Source organism: Pelmatolapia mariae, linkage group LG1 (assembly GCF_036321145.2).
Source record: "Pelmatolapia mariae isolate MD_Pm_ZW linkage group LG1, Pm_UMD_F_2, whole genome shotgun sequence".
Classification (NCBI taxonomy): Eukaryota; Metazoa; Chordata; class Actinopteri; order Cichliformes; family Cichlidae; genus Pelmatolapia; species Pelmatolapia mariae.
In genome coordinates, this window is record NC_086227.1 from 29,032,854 (window position 1) to 29,048,093 (window position 15,240).

Genomic DNA, 15,240 nt, shown 5'->3' on the forward strand with positions numbered 1-15,240 from the left:
TTAATGCTTAGTTCACGGCTAGTGATCTAGCTCCTTATTGCATTTTATCAGAGCTACTCAGTGCACCATGAAGAGCAGTGTCAGTGCATCTTTTCTCTGTAATTTTCTCACCTCACCCATACTTTTTTATTAATGTCTTGTAAGAAACAGTTAGATTATATCATTAGTGCATATCATTTTCTGAAGCTGAACAAAGGTACAGAGGTATAGAACATTGTCAGAATGAAGATGATGTTAATTAAATTCTTAAGCAACATTAATTTTAAATACATTTTTTTTTCATTCGGTGTCAGTTTTGTGATAGAAATATGATTATTTAGAATATTTAAAAAATGCTAACTCTCTCAAGTAGCATAAAAATGTACTCAGTAGTATTTAGCCCAAACAAATGTGACATTAATGCTAAGAGACACTTCTCATTTTGACCCACTACAGCCAAATATTCACCTAAAAATTAGTCAAGTTTAAAAGAGACATACTTTACATGTCCAGTTAAAACAGACAGAGTTTCATGTCAGTGTGAAAGTGTTTTTTTCGCGCTCTTATTTTTGTCAAGAGCACAGTGATTGAACTAACAGTAGGTGGCAGGAGTGTTGTGTCTTCCTCATCTTGTTACCACGCCTCAGTCACACTTCATCCATGGTAAATTAATAAAGTAATGAATGAAGCAGATCGTCTTCAGTGTCATGTGGACAGATGCTAGCTATTTATTAATCTGTATAGCTCATGGGCCAGGGGGTTAGTTTTTTTTTCTATTTGACATTAAATAAAGATTTGTTCTTATTGTTAATATTGTTTGCTTTTCCCAAGCTTGCTGGAAAGTCTCTTATTGCCATTATCCATGCTTATGTATAGTTACCTGTTTTTATGAGGCTATCAAAGACCTTTTTGTTCATTTCCATGGTATAAAGATATATCAGCTAGCCACCTGTAAATTACCTATGAATTAGTTACATACTGTAGTTGAATAGGCTTCAAGGAAGTATATTTTACTTGTGTCAAGTGAAAATATATTTCAAAGCTGCACTTAATTGCAAGCTATTATATTGTTTAATAAAATTGTAATGAAAAGGTTTCTTTTACAGGCAAATTTGTAATGCAGTACATTCATGGTAGCGTGTAGGAAGTATGAAATGTATAACATAAAGCATCAGGTATTCACACCAATGTCTGTCATCTCTCCCCTCTGGTGACAACCTCTAACTCTCTTGTGCTACTAGACAACATAAGAAGTGACACTAAGTGACACTTTTTTGCATGAATTTAGCTTTCCAGCACTGTTCACACTTATGAGCGAGGCCACCACTTACATCAGCAATGACTCACAAAATCAAATATGATTAGTGTGATGAAGTTAGCCTTTCACATAGTAAACACACACTGCTTGTGTGATCCTATCAAAGATTTTACAGAATGTAATTGAATTTGCCCCTCGGCGGTAGTGTTATTAAACATGCAATGGCCAAATTTGAACACTATCCTGTTTCACAGGAGCCACAGCATTTGATTATAACACAAAATCGTAGACATTACAACACATTTAATGTCAGCACACACTCTTTTCACATTTATGCACATTTTTGCCACCATTTTTGTACCATCAGTTAGATGATTTACTCATTCCAAGATGTGCTGTACACTGATGCTCCACTAATGTGACTTGGAAGACTAGACAAATATATTATTTTATACATGTTCTGCTGTAGGTAGGAAAAATAAAGCTAAAGCGTTTTGAATGTTTAAAATTGTCTTAAGCTGTTCTCATGCTGTAATTAGAAACTGCATGTTTTGATGAGATTTCATAGAGTCTGCATTAATAACAAGGGTCACTGAGATACAATCTTACTAATCTTTCTAGATAAAATACATATATGATAATGAGTGAAAGCTGATGTCTGAGACAGAGTGGGATGGCTTTTATTAGTCAGCCCACTTCATAATAGGCAAATTTGTAAGAGAGACACTCCAAATTTAAAAGGTACATTTTGGACTAAGACAGAGTCTCAGAACATACAAGATCATATCTTTTATTGTACAGCCAGTTGCATTCAAATGTGCAATTTCTAAAAATGCAGTGCAAATTACAGTAGCAAGTAAACATGTCAGGTTATAATATAAAAGCACAGCACCGTTAGCCACTGTACAACAGTGTCACGTGAACAGCTGCATTTGGCTTGATACATTCCTGAAAGAGAAAACTGGCTGGTTACTCTCAGCCTTTAAAACCTGCATTGCGTGATTGGCTTAATGCATATCCTGCTTCCATTTTTCTTCTTGACTTCATATATGTGACCACAAAAGAGTAAATTTGAGAATTACACATAGACAACATAGAACACAATTCCACTTCAGTCCAAAGTGTCTGACATTCATATAGGATGAATACACTGACCTGTGAGAGGCATCCACAATCAGTAACCTATGGTATTTGATGAATAGAACAAAAGCTCAATGCATTTCTTTACAGAACAGCTTTAGCCCTAGGATTTGCTACACTAGATGAATGCATAAGTCCACATTAAATAGCAAGGAATGATAGCTGTTAAAAGTAAAAAGTTATATCATTAATAAACATCTTTTCCTGTCTCTGTAAGATTTATACTTTCTAATAAGGTACCAGCAGGCTTCTATCATTCCACAAGCTCTTCCTGGGCTTGCTGTGAATATATCCAACATCTCACGTCTCATCAAGAGATATTTATTCTATGCCATTTTCATTGTTTTGGGAGCATCAGCAGCTTTCTGTTTTGTTGGCATCTTGCTTCCTTCTTGCTCAGTCTTCCTCGACAGTCTAGGGCTACCAGCAGCTTTCCTCCCAGTCTGTGGGCTGGAGGAGCCTGCAGCCATCTTGCGCTGAAGCAAAGGACTCCTGGAGCTCTTTGGCTTTGCTGGTGTCAGCAAAGAGTCCATAACTTTCAGTGACCGCAGGCCAAGCAGACCACAAAAGTAGTTACACTTGTGCTGAGAGACAAACTGTTCAAAAACTTTGGGATTCGCTTCGATAGATAAACCTTGATGCCTGTAGCAATGTAAAACAGAGAGCAAAGCTAAATGTAACAGACATGATTCCTATAAATGTAAATTACCTGTAAAATGAGGTGTTTGCAGTATAATTTGCAGAAACGACGCAATTCAAATAATACTGACCCTGTTGATTTGACTGAAATTCCAACACCGGTGATCTTAGTGTCAACACCTGCAAAATGACACCCCAAAATTACTTGTTCATGTAACATAGTCATATTGAAAGATGTACAATTTAAATACCCTCTGCAGTTTTAGAAATGTGAAAGACAACATGCACATTTTCCAAACCTCACAACCTAAAATATATCAAAATAAAATGAATGTCCATATTAGGCCTGAAAGTATCTGGAATACTGTTGCTACTCTATCAATTTAAATGTTAAAACTGAAATATCCTTTCATTATTGCAAGCACAATTTTAACATATGAGGTCATGTATGTAAGCAATATTTTCTTCAACCAGTTTGAGCTTCATTTGCTCACTGGACCTTTATTACACTGCAGAATTTAACACAAACTTGTTAAATGTGAATCTTGTGATGTGGGGTAAGGTGGGACATAAGTAGAGAAGGTTTGCCTCTGGTAATTTTCTGTGCCAAACCGCAGACATATTCCAAATTATAGCAAGTACAGGAAAAACACAAACGTATTACTTATTAAATATTACTCTGGCTTCATGTGTGACCATACCTTCAAGTCGAGTGAATAGCAGATTTCCATTGGTCCACTGAAAGATCCAGTGCTGCAGGGTACAGCACTTCTGCTCCACCTCAGAGCCAGTCCTCATGTCTATTCTGCCAGTATAGTCCAGGCCAGAGAATTTCTGATACACCCCTGTGAGATCTGTCTCCACTGTGGCGTATGGTACAGCGTTTGCTGGTCGGTACATCAAGTAGACTGGAATCACCCTATTTAACAAAGATTGTCAGGGTGTAGGAGATGCTTAACGGTCCCTGTTGTATAGATAGATATACAAAATTAATATAACTTTTTCAAGAAAAAATAGAGTTCACTCACTCAAGAGAGGGCCCAAAGTTTTCTATAACTCTTGTCTCTGCAGCAAAGATTTTACAGTATTCCCGAGCCAAGTTCTGAATTTTACATTCCTGTATGTAGAACATTGGAGAATAGCCAATAAACATCAGCTCCGCCTACACCATTTATTCAGTCTTTACTGGATTAGTGCCATAGTAATCCTATTAAGGTGGCAGAATTGACACCTGATTCACTTTAATACGGGAATTGCTGTTTATTGAATGACATATTTATGAAGGTATGAATAAATTATGACATTAGCCCGTTCTTATATACCTGCTTCATGATGTCCAGGTTTGTATCTATAAGACAGCTGTCCTCTTTGCCTCCATAAGCGATGGGGTTGCATACTTTAATGATACATGTGTTACCAGACTCAAACACAGGCTGCAGACCGTAGATGACTTTTGCCCTCCAGACTTTATGAGAACAGCCATCTCCAATATGAGATTCCTTCATCATTATGCGACCAAAGAATTTGTTGCCCCAGACACCAGAATCAGCCACTCCCTTGCTGAATATTAGGGGTGTCATTTCGATTTCCTCCCCAACTGCATTCACAAGTTTTTAACGGTAATAGTCAGAAAAGAAAAGCACAGGAGAAAAAAAAACCTGTAATCTTAAGATGTGAAACGTCATCTTACCCCCAAGGTCCTCACGTATGGACAGTCCAGTCAAGACTGCAAAATAATAAGAGAGAATACAGAAAAGTAATCATGTTGCAGTCAGGGAATGAAAGGAAAAAAATAAGTATCTAGTATTCCAAAGTTATTTTAAAACAGTACATACTATCTGCACTGAGCAGAATGTCTGTGGAGTCTGTCCCATAGTCATTTGTGATTGAGCATCCGTAAACACCGGCATCTTTGGAAGACGCCTGAACAATGGCAAGATTGACCTGGGCTTCATCCCCTGCTCTTGAAGACATACAAATAAGAAATAATATAAAAATGTTTAAGAAGACCTAAACTTACAGTACATATTGAAAGAATGTAACATATTTCCAAAAAGGTCACTCTGAGAACTTACTTTCTTTTAACCTGAGTAATCTCCACCTCATTTTTGTACCATTTAATAGTCGAGTCACTGAGAACGTTGAAAAACTGGCACCACAGTTTCAAGTGTCCAGAGGCATCTGCAAAAGTTTCAGCCCTAATCTTACGGATAACTTGAGGAGCTGGAGAGAAATAAAATTAAACAAACAGACACATTTTTCCATAAGTGCCCAGTTTTATAAATTTTCCTATACAAATTAAATAGCAAAGGTCTGTTATAGGTACTATAAGAACCAGCCTGTATACAGAAAATGAGTTCAGAAAAAGGAGAAACTTCTGGTTTTGTTAGATTCTAATGAGGAGGTTGTGAATCACGTCTCTCTGATGACCAGCAGCATGGATTGCTGCCTTTCACGGTGTCTTGTCTGATATGGCCAGAAAAGATGCAATAGTGGCTTTTCAAAAGTAGTAAAATACAAAAGTACTAAAACATTTCCTTTGTCTCACATGAGTGAATTCTGATAAAGCATGAGACCTTCAGGCCTTTCTTTACCTTTGAATGGGTTACGCTTGTCCTTCTCTTCAGGTTTCCTTTCAGTTTGAATCTCCTCAGCAGGCAGCTGGCTGGGTGTTTCTGATGCCATCTTCTTTCTGCTCAAGATGGGTGAACGCCTTTCTAGTAGAGAGGTTTGTTCACCTGTGGGCTGAAGTACAGATGACCGTCGCAACACGCTTGGAGATACAGAGAGGGCCACAGCAGTTGTGGAAAGCTTGCTGCTCTGCGTAGATGCTTCCCTTTTCAGAGTCTGGTTATCAGTTGCTGATGTGACCTCTGTGGTCTCTTCAGGTTTGGCCTTGGGTGTTAGGATTTTGCGGCGAGCCCCAGAGGCCAGCTCTTGTGGAGTAGCAGAAGGGATGGGAGAAACACAGTTTCTTTTCTTCAATGATGGGCTAGGTTCTGCAGTTTGATTGGCTGTGGAGTCTGACAGTAAACCTTCCTTAACCTCCTTGAGAATAAGTGGAAGATTATTCCCTTGAGTGTTAGACCCAGTTTCAGGGGGAAACCTTTCAGTACTTTGCAAAGAACTTGTATTTGTGTACTGCTCTTCCATTTTGCACTGATCAGAAACTGTTGTCAAATCCCTTTTATTTGTGCTGCTGAGCTTAATTTCTGGAGTTAACTTTTGTGTGAATTGCACTTCTTTGCCTTGAACAAGTTCATCTTTGGTACACTCCGAATTTATTATATTTGCCTCTTGAATACTTTGCTTCTTATTTGTCACTGTAAGTGGAGACTCAGGTTCCTGACTGGCAGTTCCAGATAGATTTGAAAGTGTACTGATCAGTGTGACTTCAGAAGTTAAAGAGGGAAAATTTAGTTTGGGTGTTGTTTGTTGAGAAACAACAACAGAACAATTTTCTGGCTGAACTAGAATTGAAGGTTGGATTTCCTTGCCAATATCCATGGCACCTCCATTATATTTTTCAACACTTCCGTGAAGTCCTGCCATGACTTTATTTGTTCCACTGTCTATAACAGAGATGGGTGGCATCAAAAGAGCCTGAAGGGGCTGTGATGTTGCACTTTGAGTCTTAGATTGCTCGCAGTCTGTTTTATGAAGTTGATGATAAACCTCCATAAGTGTTGCCTTTATGGTTGTGGGGGGTGATTCGTCAACGCCTTTCTTATTTTCTCTTTTAGGCATGAACTTTTTCACCTCCAGCTTTCTGTTATCTTGTACTAATTCCTGGCGTGCCCTTGCTGTTATACTCTGATTTTGTAGTAAGTTAGAATGGGATGGTATGTCAGATACTGGATTAGTCAATGTTGATTCAAGAGCTTTTATTTGTGATCTTAAAAGTTCAGCAATAGAAATTATTTTTGTTTCAGGTTTTGAAATTTCTTGAAAACCTTTGATGTGTTCTACCGAGGTTGTGTTCTCTGCTGTTTTTGTTAAGCGCGAGGGACAGGTGTCATTTATATCTTCCATCAAATGTTTTAAGTCTAAACTAGGTTTCTTCACCACTTTTGATATGTGCTCGTTCTGCCCAGTTTCATTGCAAGGTGCATCCACAATGACTCCTCCAGTGTATTTGTTCCTTGCATCTTTGCTTTCTTCTGTTTTAGTTTGTTCAGTCACATTTACAGCAGCAGTTTCAGTTTCCATCTCCACTATCTTCTCATTTGGATTGTCACTCTCAACCAACAACTTAGTGAGCTCTGCCTTCTCATCATGTTGTATTTCTGTCCCTTCAACAGCTTTTATAGTTGTGTTAACTTGACTCTCCATGATACTGAGCGAAATATTACACCTTAAAGCGTTCTCACCACTGACAGGGCTTTTGAGGGGTGACTTCTGTACGTTTGTGGAAAGAACTTCATTTGATGCCTTGGAATGATCCCATGCGTCCTGTGTCATTGTGTCAATGTCTGTTTTAAAACCACTATGCAAAAGCGGGGTCTGGATGTCATCTGCCATGGTCGGCCTTTCTATTGGAGTCTTTTGTTGTCGCGAGCTGACCATACACTGGTCTGGTGGTAGCTCAAGGCTGACAGGTGCATCATTCCTGTTCATCTTTGTGGGATCTTGTGTAACCTTGGGACATAATACAAGCACAGATTTTCCAAGCTGTAAATACATATTCCCTTATCCCTGGCTATGCTGGTCATGGATAAACACATGCAATTTTTATCAACAGCAACTGTGTAACCAGCAACAAACAGGGAAAGGAATGAGAAGACCTTAGGACAAAGAGAAATTTATGAACTGGAGAAAAGTTTAAGTGTGTTAATCTGCTCCATTGCCAATGCCAAACAAGAGTTGAGTTTTAGTTGATTCTTGAATTGATACATAGGTTAAGAAATATTGTTCACCATTCAGTAGACAACTTGCCAATATACTGGAAAACCTCAAAGAAGTGTGATTTCAATTAAGCATAATTAATAAAGTAAAACATAAATATGGTATAAAAGCATGTTTGTTGAGAGTCAGTTATTAAAGTCTGCTAGTGAACTGAACCATGGATGACATAAGCCATAATATGACCCAATATAGTCTAGTATATTAAGCAATACTGTGCCTCAAAAAGCAGCCTTTAGTCTACACAATCAAGAGAATCAATCTATATTTCTGCTTCTTTCTCTTATCCTCTTTGCAAGTCTGGTATGGGAAGGCCTGTTTAAAAGGAAGGTTGCTATCCTGCATGCAAGACTGGCCCGAAAGGAATGCAAATTATTTTAAGTGCCGCTCCAGCCATTCAGTGTTTTGTCTCAGTCATAGGTGCCGTCAGTATTCAGCTATGCAGTAGAGGTTGATGTGATTGCATAAGCAGTATAAAGACTGACAATCAGTGATAACTTTGTTTCCCAGCCAGTAATTTATTTTTTAATGCAGTAAATTAAAATTAAAAATTTTGTTCCTATCACAAATACTTTCATTCAATTGCAAGGAATGATAAAAACTTTAGAGGATGACACTTTTTTGTTTTCTAGAAAAGGATCTAAAGAATGGGATGTGATAACTGATCCAACTCTGCATCATTTTAAGCTCCAGCTGGCAGTGAAATATTGACAGGAAACAGCTAACCAAAATCCATTTGCCAGGATAGTCGGCTTACCGAATAACATATTATATCTCAGCTATTTGATCTGTGCAAAAACATTTTACAAATCTTGCTTTACCCGTTCGCAGTCTTTCTGCTAAGTTAGACTAACTGAGAGAAGCTTCATATTAATTTACAGACATGAGAGTTGTGTCGATCCCTCAATAAACCAAAGTGTAGGCTTCTTCAAAGTCATTACTGTAACTTTCTGGTAGTCTGCTTATTTCTTGTAATAATGTTTCAAAGAATAATAAAATTGTTTAAATTTAAAAATTTATAAAATCTCACTTTCAGACCTTTAAACTTAAAACAAAATCAGACCCACTACATCAGTATATCTACTGCAACTGTCAACATGTGCGTCATTTAATTCTTGTGACCCAGTGGGGGATACTTGTAAAAGCTATAAATAGATTATGGATGCCTGTGTTAGTGATGGGACTGATTTTGGCAGCACAAAGCACTCATGAGCTCATGTGAAAAGGTTCCCTCACCTCACTTGGCATGGGTAGTTGAGACGCAGGCACCTTTTTTTGGCTGTGGCTTGTTTCCTTCTCAGACAGCTGGTGTCCAGCCGGTTCACATGGATGCTGAAATAAAGCAGTCCTGCTGTCACAAGGTGTATCCACTGACTCACTGTGTTCGTGGACTAGAGATCCATCAGCTGAAGGCTTTGTCTTTACATCACCATCCATGATTGTTGCGTGAATGTCCTCTTTTAATTTGGTTAGGAGTGTTGATCTAACACTTGACAGTGTTGAGGAAATGTAAGGTATTTGCTGTTGTCTTTTCAAACTTTCTTCTGTATCATTGCATCCAATTTCCTGCTCATGTTTTGCAGCATTTTCACCTTCAGTTTTTGACCCAGGATGGCGTGAAGATGCAAAAGCAACAGGGGACAGTGGCACAGTGGGTTGCTCTTTCTTTGAAGCCACTGTTACCTCTGTACATATCTTTTCATCCTGTGACGGCCTTTGAGGAAACACTGCCACCTCTGATGCAGATTTCTGATCTTCTTTTATCATGTTTGTCACTTCTGAATGTGTAATTGATGAACTAGAAATATTATCTACTTCCATAATCTCATCTGAATTCCTCTGGATCTGGACTGACTCTTTACAGGTCAGAGCTGCAGAGACCGAGGGCTCATCTTTCAGCCTTCTCTCCTCAGACACTCTCTCTGCTAGACCATCTGCTTTTCCAGCTTTTGCACTGTTGGAAATTTTAATCTTTTTCTTGATAAAGGGAGCTTTTGTTTGGTGTGTCGTAAAAATCTTCTGGGTAGCATCATACAAGCATCTCTCAGCCTTACTTCCATTATCATTAACAGCCTCTCCTTTAGATAAACTAGGCATTGTGCCATTAGGGATTGGGACTGGCTTTTCTTTAACCTCCTCCCCAGGGGCCCCTTGTAACCTGGGCTTTGTCTCTAGAACAACAGCTTGATGGTTCTCCTCGGTACCATCATCCTCCATTGAGCTTGGTGTGCTAAGAAAAGCCTCCATTGTCGAGCGGCGTTTCCTCTGTGTACGATCAGGACTCATGGTTCGTAGTGGCTCCTGGTTTTCTTTGCCTTCTGCTTCCCTGCGTCTGCTCTCAGCCTTCTGTTTGACCTTGGCAAAGTAACGCTGGTGGATTTTGAACTCATTCATCTCACCCACCTCCAGAACACCAGAGCAGGAAACAATACCTTTACTGTTGATGGCTGAGGCCTGGTATATAGCTGCATCCTCCACAGTGCACCTGGAAATTAATCAATATCACATCAAGCAGCAGTTATCGGAAAGGAAAAACATTTTAGATGGCAAAGCTATTATTATAATTTTCCTTATTATCTCCTTTATGGACATCATCAAACAGTATTTTCAAATATACATACTTGTAAATATGCAGGGAATGATTTTGTCCATTGTGGAATATTTCATATTTAGGAAGTCCACAGTATCTATCCAACTGCATGTCGTCTTTATACCACGTAATCTGAGGGGCCGGGTATCCTAAAAAACAAAAAACAAAACAAACAAACAAAACTGCAATCATTTGTAAATAGATACTGGAATACCATAGATCAACAATAGAATTTAAACTGAGACATTTTAATATTTCATAACATGTATTAGCTTATTTTGATTTTGATGGCAGAAATATGTCTCAGAAAGTTGGGACAGGGTCATGCTTACTACTGTGTAGCATCTTGTTTCACAATACACAAAATGTTTTCAATTAATGAAAAGTCTGGACTGCAGGCAGACCAATTCAGCACCTGGAGTCTTCTACTACAAGGCCATGCTGTGTTAGATACAGTATGCAGTTTAGTACTGTCTTGCTGAGATAAGCTGAAAAAGATACAGTCTGAAGGCTGTATATACCTTTCAGCATGCTGACTTCCCAGATGTGCAAGCTGCCAATTTTTGATTTTTAGAAGTGTTTCTGAGATCATACATCTGGATCATGCAAAGCTGCTTCATGGCCTAAAGATCACAGGAATCCAATATTGATGTTCAGCCTAGTCCCTTGTGTAAAGATATTTTTCAGATTCTCAGAATCCTTTGATAATATTATGTATTGCAGATAATGAGATTTTTACAGACCTAACAATTTTATGTTGATGAGAACCAGTCTGAAATTGTGCTACAATTTGTGGATACTGTTTTTTGCAGATTGGCGAAACTCTGCCCAATCTTTGCTGCCAACAAACCGCCTCTCTACTATTCTCCCTTTTATACCCAGTCATGTTATTGACCACTTGTGAGTTAACCTAATTAGTTTCTTTTACTTTTGTTGCCCCTGTTCCAACTTTTCAAAGATGTTTCTCTGCCATCAAAATCAAAACGAGTCATTCAACCACCCATCGATTCTTTTTTGCTTTTCCTTGTCAGGGTCACGGTGGGGCTGGAGCCCATCCTAACCACCAGAGGGCGAGAGGTGGGGTATACTCTGGACAGGTCGCCAGCCTCACGCAGGGATAGCAGCAAAAACTAATACACATTAAGATTTTTCATTAAACTGTAAAATGTCTCAGTTTAAACAATTAATGTGTTTTCTATTTTTTAATGTGAATAAAACATGGGTTTATGCAATTTGGAAATCATTGCATTTTCTTTTTAACTTAAATTTGACACAGTTTTCCAACTTTGTCGGTGTTCAAAAGGTTTATCTTTGTATTATTCTTGTCTTTGACCTTCTTTAAAAAAATGCAGCATAAGCACAAAAACTTACAGTATTTTTGTTTCTTTGTGATATATTTCAGTTCAGTTACTCAGATGTATGGAGTAGGCAATGCTTACCTCTAACCACACAGGAAAACTTCACGTTTGAATTTTCGGACACAGCTTTTGACTTCAGGGTAGCTTCAAAGGACGGCTGTGTTTCTTCAGTTAAATGAGCAATCACACTGCAGAGTGTGCTCCTGTACAAGAAAATGGAGTTGGTCAGTCATGGTACTTATTTGGATTCATATGTCTTTTATCATTTAAAAAACCTTGTTTATTGGAGTTTTTTTATCTGTATATATTGGCTTGATTGTTTGTTTGTTTGTTTGTTTTTTTGTATCATTTAAAAGAACGTCCCAAGTCAAAACTTTGTAAAATGATGAATGTAAGAACTGAAATCATAAAGTGAGATTTTTCTAAAGGCCATTACTTTATATTAAAGTCTAAAAAAACACTTGTGAGTTTTGGAGGCAACTACAATTAACTTGTTTTTTGTTTTGTTTTGTTTTGTTTTTTGTTTTTTAAATAAAGTGTTTCTTTGATCTTTCACTATAGTATTCAGTATAAAAAAGCTTTACATTCAGCCCATATTTACATTCATTGCATGAAAAATGTGATCGTCCAAAGATATGAATGAAATATGAATATATGAATGAAAAGATCAAGGCTTGAGTATTAGATCAGTGTACAGTTAGGTGAGATCATTACGCTTCACTGAATATTACTTATGATTAATAAACAAGGCACTAAATGTTATACAGTTGGTACTATTATTGTTTTGAAGCAAACACTAAACAAGATATTGTGAATATATCTACATTTAGCAAAAAAATACAGATGGAGAACAAAAAATTAGATTCAGTAATGATTCAGAAACTAAAATCAGGAACACAAATCACTGGTAATTCTTGATTTTAGCTTTGGTAATACATTAGATATGCTAAGTAAAGGACATGATCAGTGGTCTCTGCAAAGTTCAGCTGAGGCTGACAGAGTGAAAGATCCCCTAAAGCAACAATGCAAGATAACTGGCAGATAATGTTACTCGGTTTGTCCTGCGTCAGTAGTTTAAAGAAGAACAGCAGTTTAATCAAATATTACACAAGATTAATTAAAAAGGGGACCGAAAGAGCAACACCTACTTGTGCTATAAACAAATCTTCCCATGCAGACTCTGTCGTGTATGCTTGATGTGAAAAGGGGCCAATGGTGCATAGCTGAGATTGTGCTCTTAATAAGCAGTTTATTTAAACTCTGCCGTCCATGGCAACAACAAACAAAAAAACACCATGCAACACATGCTCATCCCAGGTTAAGTAAAACCCTGAATTATAGATATATTATAGAATAAATACATGCTGGGATCATACATACTGCATGTTCCCAGCAGAGATGGTTCAAGTGGAAGGACAGCACCCTGAGTTAGTCTGGATTCTGTACCTGTTTTCTGGCCTCACGTTAGAGAGGTAGCTGCAGCCACCAAGGCGGCCGCTTCCATTGACATCTTCCCCATTGGAAGATCGCCCATTCCCATTAGACGAGCGTCTTGTTGTCCTCCATGAAGTCATTTTCCACCAGATATTGTTTTGTTGCCAAGAGAAGAGTTTAAACTTTAAAACAATAAAGTTGTAAAACATTAAAAACAAATGTTGTATATTAAAAACACAATTAATCAGCACAAGAGATGCTAGGTTAAGATATACTTTACATCTTCTACATGTGCTTATCCAGTAGCTACATAAACAACATTCAGCAGTCTATTTTACACAGTTAACTCACCATACACAAGTTTCATTCCTTCCTTTGACAGACACCCCACAGCAATGGCTTAAGGCACTGCAATTTCCAATCAAACATGAGCATGCGTAGGTTCCTGGACTATTTATAGTTGGCCTGCAAATAGGCACAAGAGCACATCACACTTTCCAAAACTCATCTTTGTAGCTGTTTTATAAAGAGGGGGGGAAAAAACTCTAATGGATCCACCAAATATAAATCTTAAGTAGAAAACATCTGTAAAAATAAATCAAGAAGAATCTTTAAAAAAAAAAACAAAAGAAAAATAAAACTAAAACATTTTCCATGTCCAGATCTGTTAGTTCACCAGATACCAGGAAAAGAATTTAAAGAAACATGGTTAAGTCTTTTTTTTCTCATTCTGTTATTAGTGAATTACAGTTTCCCAAAAAGAAAAAAGATTTTCTCTTTGGGTATCCTCTGTCGAACGTTTTAGCTGTGTTTACAAGCTGCAGTAAAGAATCATTTGAGCTTGTCAGTCAAAAGGATGACGCCTTTAGTTTTGAATGCATTAATATGAGCAGCACATTCTTACGGTCACGTAGTTTCCTATTTAAAAAGTGTGGCGTTAGGAAACTCTCGAGTATAAGTAGAACATAGCAAAAACAGCTTGAAGTCAGCATGCAACAGCATTTAGCCCAGTATTTCCCAGAATCACCTCTTGTAAAACCATTTAAATATATATGTTTATTCAAGACAGTGAAGTCTGCTAAGTTCTCAGACATGTATTGTTCAGTGGCTGACAATTGCATTGTGTCCCCAGAGGAAAAGCAGTAGGAATAGAACAGCCTTATATAGGCAGATCCCACTGACTCCCAAAGAGATATGGGCTCTAATCTTCATACAAGCATGCACAGATACATCTACACACACTTTGTTGCATACACACACACACACACACACACACAAACAGAGAGTGCATTTATCAACAAGTTAATTAAATTTTTATTTATTTGGTCAGACCAATGTGATTTTAGTCTCCAGGGATTCAAGACTGATTCAAATACTTGGCTCAGTCTGAAAACAAAATGCTGGGACAATCTCAATATTAAGCAGAAATTAAATTAACTTGCAAGGCTGATAACTGGATGCCAAAATGACCTTAATAAATGTTTTATTTGTCACCTATATAGACTTCTTCCATGATAAACACACTGCAAACCCCCAAACTTGTCTTTGAACTGACTGGCACTGATTCTACTACAATGAGTTACAGCTTCCCGAGTGTGTTCGCCCAAGTTCAAAGGTATCAAACTGCATTATCTCTCGGGTTACTACATATGCTCATCATATTACACATGCCTGCATGACTTCCTTTCATCTATTTACATTTTTTTGTTCCAGCCATTTGTCATATTCTTTTGTAGCTCCCTGCCAGGGCCGTGACGCAGTGATTTGATTTAACAACCTATATTAAATTAAGAATTTAATTTTAAAAGAACATTTTTAAATGGAATATGTTAAGACTCTTGGAACCAATGGAAAATGGAAGCAATGGAAATTGAACACACAGTTGGGCAATTCATTATGGATTCCATTAGTTATAGCATACCACGCACACACACACATAC

General features: G+C 37.7%; 1 protein-coding gene across 1 annotated transcript; it reads right to left on the reverse strand.

The window, feature by feature from the left end:
- Positions 1-2,703: 2,703 nt before the first annotated feature.
- LOC134626136 (alpha-protein kinase 3-like) lies at positions 2,704-13,440 on the reverse strand. Its single transcript, XM_063471716.1, has 14 exons — positions 13,277-13,440; positions 11,948-12,072; positions 10,540-10,657; positions 9,734-10,403; positions 7,082-7,654; positions 5,611-6,064; positions 5,092-5,239; positions 4,852-4,979; positions 4,707-4,742; positions 4,339-4,613; positions 4,045-4,133; positions 3,718-3,935; positions 3,148-3,196; positions 2,704-3,019 (listed from the first exon to the last, which is right to left on the reverse strand). The coding sequence occupies exons 1-14, from the start codon at positions 13,438-13,440 to the stop codon at positions 2,704-2,706; spliced, it is 3,363 nt and encodes a 1,120-aa protein (XP_063327786.1).
- Between the last annotated feature and the right edge of the window lie 1,800 nt (positions 13,441-15,240).